Source organism: Pithys albifrons, chromosome 12 (assembly GCF_047495875.1).
Source record: "Pithys albifrons albifrons isolate INPA30051 chromosome 12, PitAlb_v1, whole genome shotgun sequence".
In the NCBI taxonomy this organism is placed as follows: Eukaryota; Metazoa; Chordata; class Aves; order Passeriformes; family Thamnophilidae; genus Pithys; species Pithys albifrons.
The window spans coordinates 18,789,910-18,813,418 of NC_092469.1; the positions used below are offsets into that span (position 1 = coordinate 18,789,910).

The window sequence follows — 23,509 nt, forward strand, 5'->3', positions numbered from 1 at the left end:
AGCAGGGGACATGAATGTTTGCAGCCCAGAACGACACTGAGAGAGCTGGCGCAGAAAGTAGAACAGAGAGAGCTCTGACGGGGACTCGTTGCATGCTGAGGTTTTCAATCCCAGCTCCTGCTCCCACCTTCAACCACCAAATTATGCTCAGCTTCTACCACAGGCAGCTGCAGCACTTTGTGGCTTTCAGGGCAGTGTGTTTCATAAAGCAGGAACGTTTATTCTGGTAACAGTTTTTTTAATATTTTAATCACATTTTCTGAAGCTGTTTGCATTGATAAGCAGCTCTTCGGCCCTCCAGCAAAATGCAAGAGGAGATGGAAGAGATCAGACAGGAAGAGATGTAGCCATAGGAAGGAATAATATTTAGCAGCTCTTCCCATCCCTTCCTACTCCTCTCCACTGACTTTGTTTCAGCAGAAATGTTCCAACCTGCTCTACTTCATGGCAACATTTGGCACCTTCCTTTCAGATGGGAAGGAAAGCTCCAACTTCACTGCTGGCACAAGGCTCGATTTGGGACTCTGTCTAGCAGGCCAGGTGAAGGTTTGCTGCACAGATGGAGGCTCCAAAACTTCCTTCTCCTTCTTCCCCAACTGCTGCACCATAATTTGTGGGAGGAAGGTCCTTTCAAGCTCTCAGCCAAGGACCTGCTACCTGAACCTGCCTCTCTCCTTAAGCCTCCAACAATGGTGCTCCAGAGGTAGCTTTGAGGGCAACCTCTTGGCCCTGCTCGGCCCAGGAACAGCCCTCCAGGTGCATGCCAAGGGAGAGGGAAAAAGGAACAGGGAAAGGGGACACTGGAGCAGCTATAAGGGATTTAACTCCCCATTAAAGGCTAACAATAGGCCACAGCCCACCCCACAGTGCCCTTTATTTAACTCTTCCTTTACCATGCTTATTTCTACAAGACTTTCCATTTTTTTTTTTTACCCCTTTTACTGTAAAAATCCTTCAGTCTTGGTGCCAGCTTAGCACTTTCCTGGCATAAAACAAGCTTTCCTTAAGCTCTGTCTGTTTGAATCCCCTGTTTATAAATACGGGTTTGGCACATGCCAGTGATGGCAAGAACCCCAACCTGGCCAAACTCCCAAGTGCAATATGTGCCTTCATTACTTGTTATATCCTCCCCAGCCCATCCAGTGCTTGGGCTGTACCAAAGCCCCTCTGCCCCCTCAGCCACTCCAGAAAAGAAAGAGAGGAAGTTCTTGAGAGGGTGCCATCCAGAAAAAGGAAAAAAAACACATTAAAAATCAATTAAAAAAAAAAAAAGGATATGGACTCCAAAGACAGGGAGAGAAAATCAATGAGAAGGCTCCTCTGCGAGCCCCAGATGTCTGGAGATGCTGGAGATGCTGAGTTATGTTGGCCATGAGAGGAGACAGAGAACATGGGGCTCAGATAGAGAAGTCATTGATCTCCCAAGGAAACCACTAACCACTGGCATGAACTTCCAAAGTGCTGAGCCCCAGGTTTCCCTCTGTGCCAGCTGATGGCATTTTCCCTTCTGCTGCCCCTGAAGGACAGTGGAGTGGGAAGGAGCTCCTTCAGTGCAGGGAATCAGCTCCTCCAACATCAACTACAACAGGATCTTTCTCAGTGTTGAGAATTTCCCCTGCAAAGCTCTCCAGAACAGCTGGAAAGGAGTGGCTGTGTTAATCCCAGTAAGACCCCACTGCCAACGTTGTAGCAGAGCAGTCTAAACTGTCTTGGATTCATGGCTGCTTTCCAAGGACTAAAATGTACTTTTCTCCTATAATATTTATTGACTGGTCAGACCAGTGCTCAGTTAAGTTCCTGGAAGTTCTCCCCTTCAACTCAATAAAGCACAGCCAAGCCCTGGGACTCACAGACCAATGGACAGGCACTGGTGTTTCCATGGCTGTGGGACTGATTATGGTGTTCCCAGGACGTGCCACACCTTGAAAAGGCAGAGACTGCTCAACACACAATTCCATCATCCTAAAAATACAGGTCAACCACGACACTTGACTGTAGAGTAACTGGGTGAGTGAGGAAGACTTTGCTACAGTCCCAGTGTTAGTTACAAACTCTGTTACAAACGCTGGTAAATAGCAGCCAAGATCGGAGGAAATTCGAGATAAAAATCAAACACCCCTTTTGTAAAACTCATCAAACACTAAGATCAAATGAAATTAAATATTAATCTACTCTCATTTCCCCCAGGCGTTGTTCCTCCCTTCAGTGTTCTACAACCAGCAGCTCAACCATCAAGTGCCACGTTTAAACCCGGAGCCGCAACAGTTGCGGTTGTGCCACATCTACGATTGTTGTCAGGGTTGGATTGTTCGAGCCGATCTTTGCAATACCCACCCTCTTCTCAGGTTTCACGTTCTTAAAAAATCCGAGCAAACCTTCTACATGCAGTTACTTTAGCGCCGTGAATTTCGGAAGAATTTCATTCCCAACCATCTGTATGACTGCAGCTTTAGAGCCACAAACATTGAGTCGGTTTTGCTTTGAAACTGCAGTGCCAAGAAAGGAGACCGCTCCTTATCAAGCGTTTTATCTTGTTTGTAACCGAGAAACGTTGTGCAAAGAGGGAAAAAACAGCCCAAAGGACCTTAAGTCTAAGGGTGAGACAAAGGACCGGCTGGACTATGGACTTGGAGTTGCAATCTGGCGGCTGGAAACCGCAGGACAGGGCAGGGGAAGCAGCAGCACCAGTGCCAGTTTGCCCAAGTTTTCTCCCATCCTTTCCCCACTGGCAGCGGGCACAAGGAGGGCGGTGATGGGCAAAGCAATGGAGACGGAGCTTACCTGTGCACTTCCTTTTAAAGGTTTCATAGTCTACCCCTTGGTCTCCAGGGACGATTGTAGAGCCATTGTACTTAAACGTCACCCTTTGGGAAGGGAAAAGAGAAGGGAAATAACAGTTAAGAGTCACCTTTCGGGATGGGGGAAAGGGAAGGGGAACAACACGTTTAAAACTCACCCTTTGGAATGGGGGAAGGGAAGGCGAATAATACATTTAACAGTCAGCCTTTAGGAAGGGAAAAGAGGAGATGGAGAAGAATATACTGTAAAAAAAAAACCCCATCCTTTAGGAGGAGGCGAGGGAGTGGAGAAGGGGGGGAAGGTCTGAGAAAGTCACCCTTTGGGGAGCGGGGAGAGAAGAAAGGGGGGATCCCGGCGCATCCCGCCCGGCCGGGGGGATGCCGGGGGCCACCTACCAGTTCACCTCGGTGGCATCGTCCCTGACGAGGTTGTACGCCTCCCTGCACGCCTCCTTGTCGATTTTGGTGGCCATGGGGGCGAAAGGGAAGGGGGGGCAGCGCGGAGCGGCCGCGGAGCTGGGGGGGGCCGCCGCCGCCGCTGCAGCCGCGCCGAGCCGAGCCGAGCCGAGCCAAGCAGAGCCAAGCAGAGCCGAGCCAAGCAGAGCCGAGCCGAGCCAAGCAGAGCCGAGCCCAGGCGAGCCGAGCCCCGCTCCCGCGGCCGTCCCGCCTCCGCCGCCGCCGCCGCCAATGGCTCGGCTGGTCCTGCCCCTGCCCCTCCGCCCCGCCCGGCGCGGGGGGACCGCGGTGATGCAATAGCCCGGGCACGGGGGGCACCGCCGCGGGGATGCCTTTTCCGGCCACCGCCGCTTTTCCAGCCCCCCGATGCTTTGCCAGCCCCTGACGGACGGGAGGAGGAAGGAAGCGCCCGGGATGGAGCGGGCGGCGGCGGCGCGGCGGGGTCGGGAGCCGGGCAGGGCGCTCGGGAGGTAGCGCGGAGCGGGGCAGGTGAGCGGGGGGCGAGGGCGGTGCGGGCGGTGCGGGAGATGCGGGCGGGGGCGGCGCCGGGGCCGCGGAGCAGCGGGGACCGCCGGGCCGAGCACCCCGAGCATCTCGAGCATCCCCGCCCCGCCGCGGGGGAGCGCGGAACGGCCCCGGCCCCATCCCTGCGGGTGCCCCCGGCCCCGAGTGGGGTCTGCGGGGGTGACTTTGCGTGGGGACACCGCGCTGCCGGGGCAGGGGCTGTGTGTCTGTGTCTGTGTGTGTCGTGTGTCCGTGTCTGTGTGTGTGTGTCAGGGTGGTTCAGCCCGTTTCCATGCGGCGATCTCCCCCTGCCGGGCTCCCAGCGCTGCCCGTGAACATCCCGCAGCTCCCCGAGGCGCTGCGCTCCTGGGAAATGCGGGCTGTCAGGCGAAAGGGTTGTCTTAGCGCTGCGCTTCAGTCGCGCAGAGACAGAGACAGGTCTTTGCTTTGCTGAACTCGGCTGGAAATAAACATCATCAGATGATGTTGTGCCCAAGAATCGGAGTTTTACAAACCATTCCTTGGGCATGTGGGTGGGTTTCTACCCAAAACCCGTAAGGCCGGATTTGCAAATTTAATAAAACTACATTCCATCATAAAAGAAGTATCCCATTTTGTTTGTTTTAAAGTTTGCAGAGGATGTTCATTGTTTATTTCCCATCAGCCTTGTCAGTGTGAAGGCTGAGCAGGGAGAAGCCTCATTAGCACATAATTACCAGACATCTCAAGGGGCAAGACCTCCAGAACATACACGGGCTGACAGAGACACCCTTTAGCGCCACAGTCCTGCAGGCAGCTCCTTCCAGCTCCATCCCAGCCCTGGATGACGTGAGACTCCCGGAGCACCGGGATCCAAACACGGGAATTGCTGCAGTGCATCTCTGATGGAGATGAGGTCATAGGGAAGAGAGAAATATTTCTGAAGTCAGTACAAGTGTAGGACACTGGGTGAATCACACTCGGTGTCTGGAGGCTGCAGGCTCTAGATGATAATATAATCACACATTAATAGTTCTGAATTTTTATCGATTTTCTTTTGGAACTGTTTTTAGGAACACTTTCATTTTTTAAAAGCCTTTCTGCTGATCGTTATCTGCTCCTAAATGTGTTTTCTGTAGTCTGCGTTTGTCATCCATTGGCACTTGCTGCTCTTTATACCTGTAACAGCCGCTCGTTGTCCCTTCAAGCTTGATCCTCAGCTCCTGATGTTTCCTAGGGCAGAGGTGGGAGACTCCAATGTCATTCTCCTTAGGAGGAGAAAACCTCACCCTCATGCAGGTCTCTGTGACTCAGTGGCTGAAGAGTTTGAATTCCATTCATTAGGGGCACTTTTCAGTGTCAGATTCAAACCTTAGAAAAAGGCACGTCTTCCTCGTGGGGCTAAACCTCTTTTCTTTGCCTCTCTTCCTTGCCTTTGACACTTTTGCATGGATTTTTTTCTTTTAATGCATGAAGGAGTAAATACCAAGCTCAGTTTCACCAGTCAGTAAATGGAGAGGGAAAATACCTACATTTCTGGCTTTGGTGAGCTCTGATTTTCTTGTCACATGGGAATTTTGAGACCTCCAGCATATGGGTCTTCTCATCTGTGCAGGCAGATGTCACTGGCCTGGCAGAAGCATCTGTCCATCTCACAGGAGCCCTTGGAGAGAAAGTACAGACAACAGAGAGAGTGAGGACTTATGGACTTCCTAAAAAACCCCATCTCTAGCAGGCATGAAGTCTTGTGCATCTGGGCTGACCTTCAGCTGTCTGGACTGTCCAGTGAAGTTCAGAATATGTGGAGGCAGCTGAGCAAACTGGGTGGTTCTTCACAGCCATGGCCCCCCAGAAGTCTTGGCTTTATTATCCTAAATTACACCCCTGCTAGTGCCTTGCTCTTGTGGCTCTTGTCCATCTCCCCTTTTTGCTTCTTTTCCAATCTTTCCATATGTCTGTCCCCCAATCTGCTTCTCCTTCCACATCTTTTCAGTGCAAGAGCAGAGAAATTAATGAAGACAATAATACTTTCTTTCAGGAAGAGGCTGTTGTGAGTTTTTGGATCACAGTTAGCATTAGAGTTGACAATTTATGGATCACAGCATTAGGGTTATCAAGAAAGTAGGATTTTACTCAGGTGTTGAGGGTCTTATCCTGGGTCCCCATGGTCACAAGGGCTACAGAAGAGACCAAAGGTAGGAAAATGCTTCTCATCTTCAGTCTTGATGATCAATTAGATCAGTAGGAGCCAACAGCCATCTCTGGTTCCTCTGGGGTGTCTGAAGAACAGGCAGAGCTGGCTGGATGTTGCTGCTCCAGCACCAGAGCTGGTACCTGCACTGGAGGTTGGCTGAGGCTGGGGCAGATGGAGGTGGTGACACCCAGGCAGCCTTGGCACCCTCCCCTGGTTTAACACTTCATACACATCATCTTCTGCCAGCAACAGCTGCCCCATCACCACCTGGGACACGTGTCCAAGCTGGGCTGGCCTTGGTGACAGCACCTGGAGCCTGGACACACACACAGCCTTGTGGTGTCCTGGTGATGACCTCTGGAAGATGCCCAGGAGTGCTGGGTTAGCAAAGGGCTTTTCCACTTGTAGTGTTGTGATGGGGACCATGGCACTGAAACTGGACCTGGTGGGGACCATGGCACTGAAACTGGACCTGGTGGGTCTGAGTAGAGTGTCTTTGCTTCTTCCTTTGCTTCCAGGGGCCAGCCTGCTGCTCACCAAGGGGCTGTTTTATTTTTATTTAATTTTCATTTTTATTTAAGCCTCCCGGACCATAATCAATGACAAGGAGCCCCCCAGCAGCACGTGCTGCTGGAGAGGTGCATTTCCAAGGTCAGGTGGTTTCATGGCCAGGTAAGCAGGAGGAGATGGTGATGGGGCTTCTCGCTGCACCTCATTGCACACCCCCACCCCCACTGCAGAGTTTAGCACTGCTGTGCAAACGCTCCCCGCAGCGAATGCCCCTGGCACAGGTACACATGGCTGCCCTGACCACCGGGGTGTCCTGTCTGTGCATCCCCCGAGGTGTTCTGTCTGTGCATCCCTCGGGGTGTCCTGTCTGTGCATCCCTCGGGGTGTCCTGTCTGTGCATCCCTCGGGGTGTCCTGTCTGTGCATCCCCCGGGCTGTCCTGTCTGTGCATCCCCCGGGCTGTCCTGTCTGTGCATCCCCCGGGCTGTCCTGTCTGTGCATCCCCCGGGCTGTCCTGTCCGCGCACCCCTCGGTCCAGAGCAGGGAACAGCCTGGGGCTGTCCTGTCCGCGCACCCCTCGGTCCAGGGCAGGGAATAGCCCTGGGCTGTCCTGTCCGCGCACCCCTCGGTCCAGGGCAGGGAATAGCCCCGGGGTGTCCTGTCCACGCATCCCCCGGGCTGTCCTGTCCGCGCATCCCTCGGTCCAGGGCAGGGAACAGCCCCGGGGTGTCCTGTCTGCGTATTCCCCGGGGTATCCTGTCAGCGCATCCCTCGGTCCAGGGCAGGGAACAACCCCGGGGTGTCCTGTCCGCGCATCCCTCGGTCCAAGGCAGAGAACAGACCCGGGATATGCTGTCCTCGCATCCCGGGGCGGCAGCGCATCCCTCCCGCGGGGCTCCGGTGCCTCCCCCGCCCCGCCCCGGCGCCTCCCCCGCTCCTCCCGGCCCGGCTCCGGTCCCGCCCCGCCGGCATTTCCTGCCCCGGGCGCGGGGCGAGGGAGCCTCCGCCTCCTGGAATTTATCGCTGCTTTGTTTTCCCCGTTTTGTTTTTTGTTTTTAATTTTAATTTTCCGCCGGGTGTTGCTCCCCGCAGCCGATGTAGCCGGTGGGTCGGCGCTCCCGGGGGGCTCCGCCCGGCCCCGGGTACCGCGGGGAGCGCGGACCGGGCTCGGAGCGCACCCTGCGCTGCCCCCCGCGCACACCCCACTTGTTGCCACAGCTTTTGGCAACACCGACGAGCAGCATCAAGGAGCGAAGAAATTGCGATTTTATTTTTTTTTTTTTTAGCTCAAGCGTTTCCAAGGCGGGGATTGGAACGTCTCATAACCGAGAGCGATGTCTGTTTTTAGCGGTCGGAAAGGGCTGACCCGGTGGTAACGTCTTCGGTGCCTTCGTTGCAGGGGGTGCTGCGGCTCGGCCGGTCATGGAGGGGACCCGGCAGAGCAGGATCTGCCGCCCGCACAAGATCAGTGAATCCTCAAAGGTTCGTGCGTTTTGTGTTGCTACAAAAAAAAAAAAAATCCAGTTATAGTAACACCACGGTGGGTGGAGGGTCTCCTTTGCATGGAGTGCTTTTTGGGAGGAGTGTGAATATTCTGAGCTTTTAAAAAGGGATATGGAAACGGTGGTTTACCTGCTGAAATATTTTCGGTAGAAGAAGTTGCTGCCTAGTAACTACAAAAAAAAAAAAAAGCAGCAGCAAATGGGCATCTGCTCGTCGTGACTCATAGCTTAGAAACCCACATCATTGCAGCACAGCAGTTTCTCTGTACCAAAAATTCACTCATTAAATGTAGTGTGTTTATTCAGGGAATTTTTGTCCTGATCCATCTCATAAAATCGAGGCTACTTAGAGAAGCAAAGCTGGGGTTGCTCCTTAGGGTCACTCTTGATTTTGGACAAGATGGGAACCTTGAGCCTGCAAACAGTGGTTAGTCCAGTGAGCTCCGAGAACTTGTGATGGTTTCTTAGGCTTGTGAGGGTAATTTTCTTTATATCAAATCTCTGTCTGCACAAATACATTGTTTTTATTTGTGAATTCACGGAAATCCATCTCAGGCAGCTCGTTATGCAGGTCATCAGGGTGATTTATCAGATGGTGATATCAGCTGTGTTCACTTTGTTTCATAGCTGCTTTTCTGTTGCAGTGTGAGCTCTGAGTTACAGAGCAAGTACCTTGTGCTACCAAACAGCTGGAAAAAAAGCAATTTTTCAGTGCCTGTGCCCGTTTGATTTATCAAAGTTGAAAGAGTCAGATCTCATTTTCTTTTGCAGCACTGACAATCAGCAGGACTGCATTAACAGTCTGAGGGAAATTAGATCTTTGAATCCAAAAGAAGTTAAAATACTGCTCTAATACAATCAATAAAAGATAAATAGGACTAATTTTTAAATGCATCCCTACCAACATGACCTTTCCCTCAGTGCTGCTCCTGTCTGCCACTTAAATGGTTTAGTCTGAATGTAATGATAATTCATCACATTAAAAATTAATTAACTTGACAGCATTGTTTTATTTTCTTGCTTAGACAGCAGCTGTCGCTATCTGTTAAACTTAGAATTACTAGATAATGCTAAAGCTGTTCTACAGAATATAAATAGCCTGAAAAAGATGTTCATGGTAAGTATAAAATTAGTCTTGGTTTTGCAACGTGCAGCTCCAGTTCCTGTAAGTAGTTGCTCCCTGAATGGACTTGCTGAGTGGCTGAATCTGTGAATGCAGTACCAGGGGTGAGGGTTCCATGCTGGTTTCTGCAGGAGCTGCAGTCCCAGGAGGATTTCAGGAGGATTTCAGGAGCACAAGTTGTCAGGTGAGGGTTCTACACCTGGTTTCTGCAGGAGCAGCAGTTCCAGGAGGATTTCAGGAGCACAAGTTGTCAGGTGAGGGTTCCATGCCTGGTATCTGCAGGAGCTGCAGTCCCAGGAGGATTTCAGGAGCACAAGTTGTCAGGTGAGGGTTCCACGCAGGTTTCTGCAGGAGCAACAGTCCTGGGAGGATTTCAGGAGTGCAAATCATCCTGAGATCAGCTCAGTTGGTTAAAATTTGGTTATAATAATGCCAAGGTCATGGGTTCAATCCCCTGTATGGGCCACTGACTTAAGAGTTGGACTCAGTGGTCCTTGTGAGTCCCTTCCAACTCAGAATAGTCTGTGATTCTGTGAAGTCGTCAGGTGAGGGTTCCACACTGGTTTCTGCAGGGGCAGCAGTTCCAGCAGGATTTCAGGAGCACAGGCTGTCAGGTGAGGGTTCCACGCTGGTTTCTGCAGGAGCAGCAGTCCCAGGAGGATTTCAGGAGCACAAGTTGTCAGGTGAGGGTTCCACGCTGGTTTCTGCAGGGGCAGCAGTTCCAGGAGGATTTCAGGTGAGGGTTCCACACTGGTTTCTGCAGGAGCAGCAGTCCCAGCAGGATTTCAGGTGAGGGTTCCATGCTGGTTTCTGCAGGGGCAGCAGTCCCAGCAGGATTTCAGGGGCACAAGTTGTCAGGCTCTCTGTGCTCAGGATTATGCTGCTGACTCAACAGCAGCTCTGTAAATAGGGATCTCTGGCAAACCTCAGATCCCCCTGTAATCTTGTTATGCACGATGGTGGTGTTACAGAATGTTAGAGGGAAATGGTCATCCAGTTTCCAGGGACGAGAGGGAATGGGGGTTTGGTTCCATCCAATAACTGTGTCTCTTGAGTCAGATTCAGGACAGGGGGCTGTGAATTGTTCCCTGTTGTCTGTTCACCCATTGTCCTTTATCACAGTTGCTACAAAATTATGGCTTATCCTCTGCCATCTTAATCTTTTTCCTGCCTCCTCCATCCCCTTGTTTCTACTTGGATTCCTGTTCAATACCAGCTTTTCTCAACCTCAGAAAAGCAAAGATAAAAAACTTCATGGACCTTAAACCTGTATTTTCTTTCTGTTACAGATCTCTGGCAGTTTTATTCCTCAGTTACTTTGTTGTCTATGCCATAGATCCCTTTTTAAGTTCAGAGGTGTGATGGGTATATGGCAAACTAAAGAGTTTTGACCCAGAAAACGTAATTGTTGAAGCCTCTTCACTTAGATTAGTTTAACAGCACAAAGTTCCACCAACAGCAGGATTTTTTGGCAGCTTGGACTCCATTGTTTAGAAAAGAACATAGGGAAATAGAAACCACTGGGATGTCACACTAAGAGCAGCACATTTGGTTATTAATTTGGGTCTCAAAACACACCCTTGACTCTGGGACTCAAACCTTTTCCATCCAGGTGGGTATGGAGGGTCTCACCAGGATTTAGCCAACTTGCCAATGGCTTAGACAGCCAGCAGTGATCATGTGCTTTCTACTTGGAAAACCAGGGAAGCCACAGATAATTAGGATTTCTAGGAGAAGCAACAAGTTGGTGGAGGAAAGGTGGAATGCCTGGGAGGCTCGAAGAGACCTCAGGTCACCCCTGGGACTGTGTTCAGTGTAGGTGTGGACTGGGACACCTTTTCAGGGTGTCACCTCTGGGAGTGCAGCCTGAGGGTGTAGGACTGGGCAAGACCCAGGGCCCTCCAGCCAGGATGGCTCAGAGCTGACTTAGGTAGATGCAAAGATGTGCCTCCATTCCACCTCCTTTAATTTCCCTTACATGTTCTTACAGGCTCTGCAGCTCTGCCTGGTTTGGATTTGGTAATTAAAGTTGTGTATTTGCATTTAACTTAAAGTGCCTTTTATTAAGAGAGATCACAAGGTAACTGACTGTGCCATTTCATTCCTCCAGAGGATGATCCTAAAAGCTGCATCACTTGGTGTGCTGGGATGACCAGCCCCTTCAATTTGTGTTCTGCAGAACATCTGAGGGATAACAAAATGTTTCTATTTGGGTTCATCTTAAAGCTGAGAAAGAGGCAAATGCTGGTGGCTTCAAAACTCTGTCCAGAACTGGTGGGAAGAATGTCTGGACCAGAGGGATCCCAGGAGGGCACTTAATGGACATGTTCTGAAGGCATTTTCCTCTTTCTTTAAAAGAAAAAATATCTGGTACCTCAGCTGCTGGAAACAAGCAGAATTCCTGTGGGAATAAGTTATCCACATGTGTGGCTTTGCACATAAATAAACAGCTATTGCTTCTGAGTGCAGTGTGTGTGCCTGGAATAATATGGAGAGAAAGAGAGGGATTTTACCCTAACAAGCTTAGAAATGCAGAGTTCTGGAAAGATTTAAGAGGGGGCAGCTGTCAAGCAAGCACTAACCCAAACAATACATGGGCTGAATGAAAATTCAGAGTACTGCTGTGTGTGTGTCTCCCCCTGCAAATGTTTAGTGAGCAGCTTAGCTGAGAGAGCTCTGTAAGGAGTCATTTGGGGGACAAGGAAGAAAGGGAATGTCAGCAAGATGTCTTGGAGACAATGAGTGGAAGAGTTTCAGAAAATTGTGCCTGTATAACTCATCAGGGAGGAGGTTTCAATGCAGCATTGTGGGGGAGGGAGGAGTAAATTATAAAAAAAGGGGAGTAGGAAGCAATAAAAGTCTCCATAGACCTTTTCAAAGGGGAGGTGAGGAGCTTGGGCTCGTACTGTGTTGCCTGCCAACTGTTTCAAATCAAAATTTCTTATAAATGTCAATGTGCAGCACAGAAAAGCTTTCTCTGTCTCATGCATGACTCCATTTAGTGGGAAAACTCATTTCACACTGAGATTTGCTGTGGTGGAGGTAACACCTGGTGCTGTTTGTGCTTTCCAGGTGTACAGGTGGGATGACCACTCCAGTCTGGTTCTGCAGAGCCTGAACGAGCAGCGGCACCGGGGGCTGTTCTGCGACATCGTGCTGGTGGTGGACGAGCAGCGAGTTCCTGCCCACCGGAACCTCCTCGCCGTGTGCAGCGACTACTTCAACTCCATGTTCACCATTGGCATGCGGGAGGCCCACCAGAAGGAGGTGGAGCTGTTTGGAGCCTCCTACATCGGCCTCAAGGCTGTGGTGGATTTCCTGTATGGCAGCGAGCTGTCCTTGGATGGGGGCAACATCGACTACGTGCTGGAGACGGCTCACCTGCTGCAGATCTGGAAGGTGGTCGACTTCTGCTGCGAGTACCTGGAGAACGAGGTCAGCGAGGAGAACTACCTGTACCTGCAGGAGTTGGCCTCCATCTACAACCTGAAGCGCCTCGACTCCTACATCGACTCCTTCATCCTGCAGAACTTCGGCACGCTGTCCTTCACGCCGGACTTCCTGCAGAACATCTCCCTGCAGAAGCTGTGCCAGTACCTGGACAGCAGCACGGTGCAGCAGGAGTGCGAGCACGACCTTCTCCAGGCCGCCCTGCAGTGGCTCACCCAGTACCCGGAGCGGGAGAACGAGGCTTACCAGGTGCTGGACAACATCCACTTCCCGCTGATCCCCAAGAGCGACCTCCTGCACCGGGTGAAGCCCGCGGTGTGCTCGCTGCTGCCCAAGGAAGCCAACTGCGAGGGCTTCATCGAGGAGGCGGTGAACTACCACAACAACGTGGCGGCGCAGCCGGTGCTGCAGACCAAGCGCACGGCGCTGCGCACCTGCGAGGAGCGCCTGCTCTTCGTGGGCGGCGAGGTGTCGGAGCGCTGCCTGGAGCTCTGCGATGACACCTGCTTCCTGGACACCAGGAAGGGCCAGTGGGTGGCAGAAACGCCCCTCCCGGCCAGGAGGAGCCACCACTGCGTCGCCGTCTTGGGAGGCTTCATCTTCATAGCCGGGGGCAGCTTCTCACGGGACAATGGAGGGGATGCGGCGTCAAATCTGCTTTATAGGTATGATCCCCGCTGTAACCAGTGGATAAAGGTGAGACTTAAGCTGTATTATTTCTTTGTTCAAAGTCCTTAATGTTTCTCCTTTTTGGTGAAAGGACAGGACTCATTAGAATAGAATCATAGAATCAGTTGGGTTGGAACAGACCTCTGAGATCATCAAGTCCAACCCTTAATCCAACCCCACTTTGATTACCAGATCATGGCACTCAGTGCCATGTCCAGTCTCACCTTAAAAACCTCCAGGGTTGGAGAATCCACCACCTCCCTGGGCAGGCCATTCCAATGCCTGAGCACTCTCTCTGTAACTTCTTCCTGATATCCAACCTAACAGTCAACACAGTAGTGCTTGACAATGGAAATTGAAGTTGAAATTGAAGTAATTTAAATTGAAAAAGCAGCTCCTTGAGTACTGTGTGGGAATTCTTAAGTTACACACACAGCAAAAAAGTTTGGGGCAGATATTCAGCTTCATTGGAATCTGGGCATCTGATCTGTGAAATTCCTGAATCAGCACCAGCCTGCAGCTCTTTAGATCACTCCTGGGAATAATGCTGGGATGGACTTCGATGTGATGGCTTAGTTCATCTTTCTCAAGCAGTAGTACATACAATTAAATCAAAAATGAGTCTGAGTAAAAAGAAAATGCCTCTGACACTTGTCAAAGGTCTCTGTGCTAAGTGTCCCTTAGACCAAGCTCTTCCCATCCAGCTCTGTTGCATCTGTGTGGGTTCCTGTGTGGTTTCCTGTGGTTCTTACATGAACCAGTCCCCCTGGATGGTTCAGCTGTGGTTCTGAGTGATTCCAGTATCTGCTTCTTGCAGAGTTTGGGAAGGGGGCCCATGTGACACAAACATTTATAGGGTAACCTGTGCCTTAGATGCTTCCTGTTGTCCCCTGTTAGAAAATGGATGCTGTGGAACAAGCTACTGTGGAAAAACAAATATTATGAATATAATGCTCAAAACTAGTGGCTCTCCTTTCCTGATAAATAGAAAGAAGGAACTGCCCCACTCTCAGCACAAATATACCTTGCTTACCAGAGGCTGGAAGATGTCAGTGTGGTCTTTGCTTTGCCAGGTTGCCTCCATGAGACAGCGGCGAGTGGATTTCTACCTGGGGGCCATCACTGACATGCTGGTGGCTGTTGGTGGCAGGAATGAAAATGGGGCACTGTCTTCAGTTGAGACCTACAGCCCTCAGAAGGACTCCTGGACCTACATAGCAGGACTGCCCAGGTAAGCAGCAGTGTTGGGAGAGTTTCCTTGTGTTTGAAGAAGGGTGGTGGAGGGAGATTTTTGTGAGCACTGTTCACATCTTGAGCAAAGGTGTTTATAGTTTCTTTGGCTTTACTTTGTCACCTTGGTGTGATGGTTTTCCTCGTTAAGTGTTTCTCTGTGTTTGGCTGTTGCAGATAAACCATGTTTACCTGTTCTGCAAACAGGTAACCTTGGCAAATGTGATCTCTCTCTCTCAGTCTGAGTTAAAACTTGGCTGTTCTGCTTTGGAGAGGCTTTAGCACTCCAGCTCTGCTGGTGACAGCACACAGGACGTTGCTGGTGTCTTGAAGCAGTGTTTGAGCAGTGGCTTTGTAAGAACTGTGTGACAGCATTTCATTTGCAAACAGCAGGTTTAGGGATGTTACACATCTGTGGCAATTCCAGGGATATTGGCTCTATGGGTGGTGTTTTCACAACGTCTGAAACCTTCAGCTTCAGGAGCAGTTCTCCCTTCCTTAGTGGCATCACAAACCAGGTTCCTGCAATTTGGTGTGAGAGCTGAGGGTTTTTTTTGCCCTGACTGCCTCAGCTGCAGAGCTGCAGAGCCAGAGGCAGCCAGTGAAGGCACAGCAGCCTGTTGCCCAGTTCTATTTTGGGCAGGTGCTGCAATGAGAGGCTGATCCAGGCTAACAGCTGGGCTCGAGTGCTCCTCACAGGCAGGATGCTGCTTCTGCCTTATTTCTGCTCACACAGGCAGATCCAGCGGTTGAGGCTCCACACCTCAGTGTGGAGGAGAGTGTCTTCAGGCCTTAAGTCCTTCTGCTGGTTGGGGTCACCTGTGAGATAGGTCCTGCATGGGTACATGGACTCAGAAATGATCCTAGGGAAGTTTGCAATGCTGGTTTAACCCACTCAGACTGTAAGCTGTAAGTTTGTGTGTTCCTACTGCTATCTTTGGGAATTCTGCAGCTGCAGCATTTCAAGTGAACTTTAACTTGTGGGTGTTAATTTTTTATTGGATTGCCTGGCTGGTCTCCTTGGAGGAGGCAAAAGTCCCCTTTAGGGGACAGACCCCTCTTACTCTGCTTGTACAGCAACTGGGAGAAGTTACTGCTGCATCCAAAATAAATGGTTCTGCATCCTCTTCCTGTCCTTGTGTCAGTGCAGGTCTGTAGTGAACTAGATAGTTGCCCACTTTTCCATGTAGCTTCTCTTGCACATTGATAAGTCTTTAGTTAGATCTTAATGGACTCTTGGCATCTTTGGAATTTTGGTCTTTTCAGCCCTTTTTCTCCCTTTGGAGAACTCTCTTGCTGGGGAGTGTTTTGTTTGCAACAACTGTTTTTCTGCCTAGAAGGAATAAGGCAAAAAGAACTTTATGCAGGTTGCAAAAGGTAAAAATCAGTACAGAGGTGAACAGGGGACTCACAACCACTCCTGGGGCTCAGCAAGGAAGGGCTCTGGGCAGCCCTTTCCCAAATTATGGCATATGGACCTGTTGGAGCGAGTCCAGGGAAGCCACCAAGATGTTCAGAGGGATGGAGCAGCTCTCCTGTGAGGAAAGGCTGAGAGAACTGGGATTGTTCAGCCTGGAAAACAGAAGGCTTTGTAGTGACCTCATTGTGGCCTTTGATACCCAAAGGGGCCACAGGAAAGATGGAGAGAGACTATTGACAAGGGCCTGGAGTCACAGGACAAGGGGGAATGGCTTCAGACTGGCTGACAGCAGGGTTAGATGGGATATTAGAAAGAAATTCTTCCCTGTGAGGGTGGGCAGGCCCTGGCACAGGGTGCCCAGAGAAGCTGTGGCTGCCCCATCCCTGGGAATGTCCAAGGCCAGGTTGGACAGGGCTTGGAGCAACCTGGGATAGTGAAAGGTGTCCCTGCCCATGGCAGGGGGTGGAACTGGATGAGCCCTAAGGTCCCTTCCAACACAAACCATTCTATGGCTCTATGGAAGAAATCAATCTGGCCACAGTTCCCACTGTTTCCTCCAGTTTTCCCTTCAACACACTCTTGATCTGATCTCCGTTTTCCCCCTCACCTCATGCTTTTGTTCCTCAAACAGATTAAAGTTCCTGTTTCACCCAAATAACATCTCCCCCAGCCCTATTCTAGCAGCAAGACTTTTCTCTTCCTGTAGAGGAAACCAGAAGCTCCAGTCCTCTCTCTTTGATGAGGCAACACATCCCACCAGAGCTGCCTCGTCTCCTGCCTTTTCCTCTCTTCTCCCCTCTGAAGAGAACACCTGCAAGTGTTTTGGTCTTCTTGGGTGCATGGCCACCAGGAGCGGGCCCTGCTGCACCTCAGGTGGTGTTCCTGACTCCTCCAAGCCAGGAACTGCCTGGGAGCCTGTTCCCTGGAGTGACAGGCATGTTTAGATGTCCTTCTGGGGCATGGGCTTGTGGAGTTCCACTGGAACTGTGTGGGGTGGGACTCTCTGAGGTTCTTAAAACTTCTGCTCTGAGCATCCAGAAAATGGGTTTATTTATTTTCTTGGATGGAACATGCCCTGTGTGTGGAGGTTTTCAGGAAAAGGCAGTGCTTGTGTCCTGGAACACACGTGCCTCCTGCCACTGCCAAACCCCGTGTCTGTGCTGCTGTCCACAGTCACGCTCCTCTGAGGAAGAGCTTTGCAAGCTCTTTTTTATCTCCTCTTTCCCCCACCTCCTTCCCACCCTACATGGTCAAAACAACATGTTGTTTTCCCTAACCACTTTCTTGGAAGGAGCTGAGCTGTTTTGACTGAACTAGTGCTGTTTTACTGGAGGAGAAAACAGCCTCTCGGGGCAGATGCTTAAGTGGGAAACTCCAGCCAAGCCGTCTAAAGGGTGGACCTGGTCCAAGTCTGCTACAGATGAATTTATTTTGCCTGATGCTCATTAGGGTCCTTGGTTGTGGGATACCTTTCCCTTTCTTCAGAGAGGTGCTGTATTTCTCCTCCCTTTTCCCAGGCTCTCTGGGAGCAGTCTCTGCCATGGTTTCTAGCCCGGCAGGGAGCAGTGGTGGCTGACGAGTTTGGCAGAGCAGAAGTTGGTGCAGTGTGTTCTCATCTTGAACAGACCATTAAAAGGTCTGCTGCAGACAGCAGCAAAATTAATTGTGTGGCCCTGGGTTAAAGTTTGGCAGAACAACTGACAGCAGTTGTGTGAGGAGCTGTGTTGGAGCAGGTTAGTGAGTGATGGTATCTGCTCTGCCAGTTGGGTCATGAATAGTCTCCCAGGGCTGCAACAGGTGGACCTCGAGATTCAGAGCAATCACAGCTCACCTGGACTTTGGTTAGAGCAGGGGATTCCCAAAGCTTTATTGAGTGAGGTCAAGTGTTCTTCTGGTGAAGGAAATAAATTGTATGTTTTCTAGTGTTTGAATGGGTCAGAAACTAATTTTTCAGCTCTGTCTTTGGGTAAGGCATTCCAAATCAGCCACTGGCTCCAGCACATGTTAAATCACATCTACTTTCTCCTTAATGCCTCTGCTTTATTTTGACCACTCTTGTAGGTAATGCTGCCAAAACACTCAGTGCTTTGTGCTGGAGGATGTCTGGACCCACTGTATGGATGTGCCTGTTCTGTTGCACGGTTAGAAAAGCCCCTCTCGAAACAACAGGGCTTGCAGAAAGGATTTGTATTGATTGTTTTCAATCTGTGCATTTTATTTCATGCAGTTCCTATGAAAGTGAAGCTGGGTATGTGCTGGTTGGGATGAGCTTTCAGAAGTCAGGCAAAGTGAAACACCTCTGGGTAATTGCCCTGTACTGAGAAAGAAAAAATTGATGGTCGGTTTGGTGCTTCAGATTTGATTGTGTCTCTCAAACTGCTCTTGTAGCTGTTGCTGTTCCCTGGACACAGCCATGGACTGAGGCAGAAGCAAAGCATCAGTGCATTTTCTGCAGCTGCCTGGGCTGGGCTGCATGCCTGTGCTTGAGAGACAGTGGCCATTCCTTGCTTACATGTACAGAATTCCAGTGCAGGGAAACATTTAACCTACTCCTCCAAGGGCCACTCAAGTTTTTCTGAAGTTACAGTCACTTTTTCCCCAAATGCTGAATGTGATGTGATTGCTCTCAGCACAGGCTCTGTGTTGGATTCAACGTCCTCACTCTCTCCTCCTTCTGATTCCTCAAAATTGAGTTTTGTGCTTCCATGGGGAGGCAGATTGAGAGCTGTGGAGATTCTGAGTAGCCTTTTTTGGATAAAGTCCATAACTTTGCATTAGTCCTCTCTTTTTTTTCCTTCCTGCCTTTTCCCTGAGTGGCAAAGAAGCAGAACAGCTCTGAAGTCACCTCTGCAAGGTCTCCAGGGCTGGTTCTCCAGCCACTGGAGTAGAACAGACTGTCCTGGTCACTCAGCATTGTTAGCCCAAGCATGTCAAGCATTTACTCTTTCTTGCAGTAGCAACCTATTAAAATATCTGATTCAGACACAGGGATCAGAGGTTTCAGTAGACATCTAGAATAATAACACCTTTTAGCCTGTCTCAGAAGTGTTGTGCTTTAAGGGCAAATGTGGGATTTCTTTTCTAGTCCATCTTTTGCCTTGGCACAAAAGTGCTGGTGTTGAAGTGTGTGGAAGACCTTCCGATGCCCTTTGTGTGGCTGAGGGAAACTATTATGCTGTGAAATAAAAGCAGCTCAGGGTTCTCTCCACATGGAGTTCCAGCGTGTCCAGGCAGGGCTCAAAAGTAATGCTAACGTGGGTTTGTCTGCTGGAGAGGTTGGGTTGTCTTGAGTGCCTGACTACAAAGGATGGGAGTAGAGGCTTGTGAGTGCAGTGTGATGAGTACATTGCTCTGCAGCCCTGTGGGGATTAAATCATTTGGGCTCATTTTGTGAGCCAGTTTGCTGGGGCTGGGGCTGCAGCTTCGTCTTTTGACATCCCAACTCAAAAAAAACACCTAAAAAAGACATGCAGGAAGGATGTGTTCAAAGAAGCTGAGGCTGTCCCTCATCTTAGCAACCCACTTCTGAGAGCTCAGAGGGGTTTGGTCGGGACTATCCCAGTGTGAAGTTGAGAACAGCCTGAAGAATTAGGTTTGTAGTGGCTTTATTATAGGTGATCAAAGGGGTTTTCTCTGTGCCCTGTGGAAGCAGCATGATGTTGGTTCTACAATCTCATTTTCTCCTACTTCAACCATGGACTCTGATCTGTGATTGCCTGTGGCCTGTTGCCTTGTCTTGAGGTGACCAAAGAAGTTGCCATCTGTGGAGCAGCAGTGGTGGCAGACAGACAGCTCATGGAAAGGACTCTGCATGTGTTGTGACTGCAGATGAACCAGGCTGAGAACACCTGGGGGTAAGAAATGTGCTCCATGGTCCTGAAGCTGTGGAAAGGGAAGGAAGCAGTAGTTTTCCTCTTGGTTTCTCTTGGTTAATTGCTATGGGGATGTCTGAGAGGTGTCATGATTATTTCCTCTTTCTGTCATAAAAACCCTTGCTGAGATGTTGGGTTTTTTCTCTCCATGGTGCTCTCAGACTGACTCAAGCCAAGCACTGGAGCAGGAAAATGGGAGTGAAGGCTGTGCCAGCTAGAGCAGGATGGGCTCCTTCTGTTGTATGACACACTGTAGGGGATGCCTTGAAAAGTGATGGTCATACCTTAGTGCTCTGTAGTGACCAGATATGAAAAGGATGCTTTAAAAGTGCTTGTCGTGCCATGGAAGTGCAGGGTGAAGGTGTGAGAGTGAGAGCAGTTACTGGGTTGTGAGGATTATGGAAGTTCTTTGAATTATGAAGGTTTTGAGGCTGCAGGCAGTTCCAGGCTTAGGGTAGAGTGGTACCTCTTTGCACAGATGGGAACACTGAAAGATAATTAAAACTGTGAGAAAACTGGCAAGATCACTAAAATAAAGTGAGGTAAGAAGAGATTTAAGAGAAGCAAGCTATGGGAATAGAATGTGTGTAGATAATTTCTCATGAAACAAAAAGTACATCTGGACAGTGAGCAACATGCAATTAGAAGCTGAAGTCTATGGACACTGTCATAAGCCTGTGAAAATTGACCATAGGTGAAATTTAGAATATATATAGTGTAGCTTGTAACTAGTTAGGGCTTTTTAGTTTCTTTGTTCTTTAGTTTCTTTCATTAAGTGTGTTATAGGTAGTTTAATAAATTAGATTAGGCTTTGTTGCCCTCCACCTCGTGTTATCCAGGGAGGTGAACATTTTCTTGTTAATTTTCTCCTCTCTTTCTGGGAGGGTTCTCTGGAAGAGTTTTGGGAGGTTTTGTGGGGGTTTGGGTGGCTGGAATCTATATTATTTGGTTGGTTGACTCAGTAGTTGTTAGTCTGGTGTCCTTTTTCTCACACTTGTATATATATGTATTATATCATATTCTGGTTTTAATTGTCTTTATATAATAAGATTGCTACTTCAGGTTTTGGGGTTTTTTCCTCTCCCTCTTTTTCCCTTGGTTGGGAGGGGGGGGGGAACCCTTTCTCTTTGTGTTGGGCAGTTGGCATTTTGCCAGCTCAGCCCAAGACAGTGTGACACCTGCGACCTGTGTCCCTTTGTCCGCCACAACGAACTGCGACAACACTGAGTAACTCCCAAGATCAGGGATTCCTCTGCTTTAGTCACTGTGCATTTTCTCCTTCAGTACCAGTCCCTGCTGAATGCCTGTGTGTCCTAAGTCGGGTGTTTGTGTTTGCCTGTGCCAGGTTCACGTATGGCCACGCCGGGACAGTCTACAAGGAGTTCGTGTACATCTCGGGGGGCCACGACTACCAGATCGGCCCCTACAGGAAGAACCTGCTGTGCTACGACCACCGCACGGACGTGTGGGAGGAGAAGAGGCCGATGCTGACGGCGCGGGGCTGGCACAGCATGTGCACCCTGCAGGACCACATCTACTCCATCGGCGGCAGCGACGACAACATCGAGACCATGGCGCGCTTCGACATCCTCAGCGTGGAGTCCTACAGCCCCCAGTGCAACCAGTGGACCAGGGTGGCTCCTCTCCTGCAAGCCAACAGCGAGTCAGGGGTGGCAGTGTGGGAAGGCAAGATTTACATCCTGGGAGGGTACAGCTGGGAGGAGGCTGTCTTCTCCAAAACAGTCCAGGTTTATGATAAGGAGAAGAACAAGTGGTGCAAAGGGACGGACTTGCCCAAAGCGATTGCCGGAGTGTCTGCGTGTGTCTGTGCACTGAAACCCAAAACAGAGGACAAAAAGAAAAAGACAAAAACAAAAAAGCATCAAGATCGAGGGAGATGACTACTCCTGGTAGCCACCTTTGGATGGTGGACTCCAAAAGGACCTTGTGTTTAGTCATTTCTAACTAACCTTTTTGGGTTTTTTTTCTTTTAAACGGGGGGAGAGGGGGAAGCATCTTTTGAAGCCTCAGAAAATGTACAGTTGAATGTGGTTTTTGGATTAAAATCATCAAAAGAAACCAAAAGCTCCCCCTCCCACCTTACGAAGGGCGATGTGGCCAGAGAGGTTCTGCTGCTCTCCTGAATGTTAAGGCTTAGGCTTTTCCTTCTGTGGTTCATGGCATTTCCACTACATCGTCCTAGAGTGACGTTTTAAGGAAGTTTTTACAAACAACTTTTATACTTTTTTATACCACATTTTGCTAACTCAGTCTCTCGTTTGCCATATGTTCTGTTACTGACTGCAGAAGCTGCTGCTCCGTGGTTGTGACCCCGTTGTTGGCGTCGGGAACTCGTCGTGTGGTGATCTTTGGTCTCTGTGTGGCTGTGCCGGGACACGGCGCAGCTGTTGGGGCAGCACTGGCACTGCCAGCTCTGTCAGGCAGTCAGCTGGCACAGTGACCATTGTCACTTGTCACCATGCCAGCCTCCCTGTAGCCCAACTCGCCAAACATGCCCATAAAAACAGTTTATTTCAGTGACTGGTGATCTGCTGAGTGGATTTCAAGGGCTTTGGTGTAAAGTTCAGCTGTTGATCGTTGCTGTTGTTTCTTCCTCAGTCCTTCTCTCCCATCTCCCTTGCCATAATTTTCTGATTTGCCTTCCTTTCCATCTGGTGTACATGCAGGTGATATCCCGCTACACTCTTTTTTGTTTGTTGTTTTTTTTTTCCTGACTATTTACCTCAGTAATTGGACAACACTAAGAAAACATTCTTTGCACTTAATTTCATTTGAAGCTAATTTCATTTGAAGCTCTGGTAAATGTGAGAACTCTTAGGTTTATTACAAGCACATACATGCATTGAGAGAGGTAACTGCATTTCTGGAGTGCAAGGAAGTTACAGGTTGTTCCTTCAGTGCTAAGAAATGTTGCTGAAATTAATTTTCTGAAACTCCTCGAGGTTTTTTTGACTGTTTTTTTTCTTTTAGATCCTCAGGAGTGAGTCTCTCATTTGCATTAATGGATTTATTTTAAAGCCTTTGTACACTGCATGAGGTAATAGTTATTTTTTAGCCTAAAAATAAATTGAAAAACAAAAAAACAGGAAAAAATCAAACACTTTGGTTATGACATACTCATTGACAAGTTGCTTGGGGGTTTTTATACCTGAAATCCTTGCTATGTTGACTGACAACTACTTAACTTCTGGGGACATTTTCATGTGTAAGTATAGAACAAAAGTTTCAAAGACTTGCTTTGTTTTCTGTTACTGGGCTGCTTGTTACTATTATAGCCCCCCTTTTAATGTGTTTATGTATTACATTAATGTCTGGGAACAATAAATCCAGTTTAGGATATTCTATTCATCACTGCCTGACTTTTGTATTGACTTAACAGAGGTTTTTCTTCTTGTTAAATTGGAAGGAAATAACCCTGTAATCATTTCAAAATGGCACTGATAATGATGGGAAGCTAAATTTAGCAATATGAAGTAGAAATAGAACTTACTTGGCTAATTCATCTTTCCTCCATTGTGCTCCAGACCAGACAGTCAGAAAGGACAAGGGGGAAAGGCTTCCCACTGCCAGAGGGCAGGGTTAGATGGGATATTGGGAAGAAATTCTTCCCTGTGAGGGTGGGCAGGCCCTGGCACAAGGTGCCCAGAGAAGCTGTGGCTGCCCCATCCCTGGAAGTGTCCAAGGCCAGGTTGGACAGGGCTTGGAGCAACCTGGGATGGTGAAAGATGTCCCTGCCCATGGCAGGGGGTGGAACTGGATGAGCTTTAAGGTCTCTTCTAACC

The 23,509-nt window shown here is 49.5% G+C and overlaps 2 protein-coding genes across 2 annotated transcripts in view; one reads left to right on the top strand and one right to left on the bottom strand.

Annotated features, from left to right (window-relative positions):
* The window catches only part of COTL1 (coactosin like F-actin binding protein 1), a 22,340-nt gene extending 18,859 nt beyond the window's left edge, over positions 1 to 3,481 (bottom strand). The window contains exons 1-2 of the mRNA XM_071567654.1: positions 3,195 to 3,481; positions 2,782 to 2,864 (exon numbers count right to left, since the gene is read on the bottom strand). Of these exons, the coding sequence (XP_071423755.1) occupies positions 2,782 to 2,864; positions 3,195 to 3,271 (160 nt within the window). The 5' untranslated portion in view covers positions 3,272 to 3,481. The remainder of the gene's footprint in view (positions 1 to 2,781; positions 2,865 to 3,194) is intronic.
* On the top strand, positions 3,352 to 23,080 carry KLHL36 (kelch like family member 36). Its single transcript, XM_071567653.1, has 5 exons — positions 3,352 to 3,743; positions 7,840 to 7,922; positions 12,138 to 13,211; positions 14,258 to 14,415; positions 21,052 to 23,080. Exons 2-5 carry the CDS (start codon positions 7,863 to 7,865, stop codon positions 21,605 to 21,607), a joined length of 1,848 nt encoding a protein of 615 aa, XP_071423754.1. The 5' UTR covers positions 3,352 to 3,743; positions 7,840 to 7,862; the 3' UTR covers positions 21,608 to 23,080.
* Positions 23,081 to 23,509: the final 429 nt, after the last annotated feature.

What these genes read in the sequence shown, in the direction of transcription:
- KLHL36 (XM_071567653.1), top strand. Translation starts at nt 7,863, where the DNA reads ATGGAGGGGACCCGGCAGAGCAGGATCTGCCGCCCGCACAAGATCAGT. An exon ending in AGATCAGTGAATCCTCAAAG is followed by an intron (nt 7,923 to 12,137) that starts GTTCGTGCGTTT and finishes TGTGCTTTCCAG; the next exon opens with GTGTACAGGTGGGATGACCA. An exon ending in TACATAGCAGGACTGCCCAG is followed by an intron (nt 14,416 to 21,051) that starts GTAAGCAGCAGT and finishes TGCCTGTGCCAG; the next exon opens with GTTCACGTATGGCCACGCCG.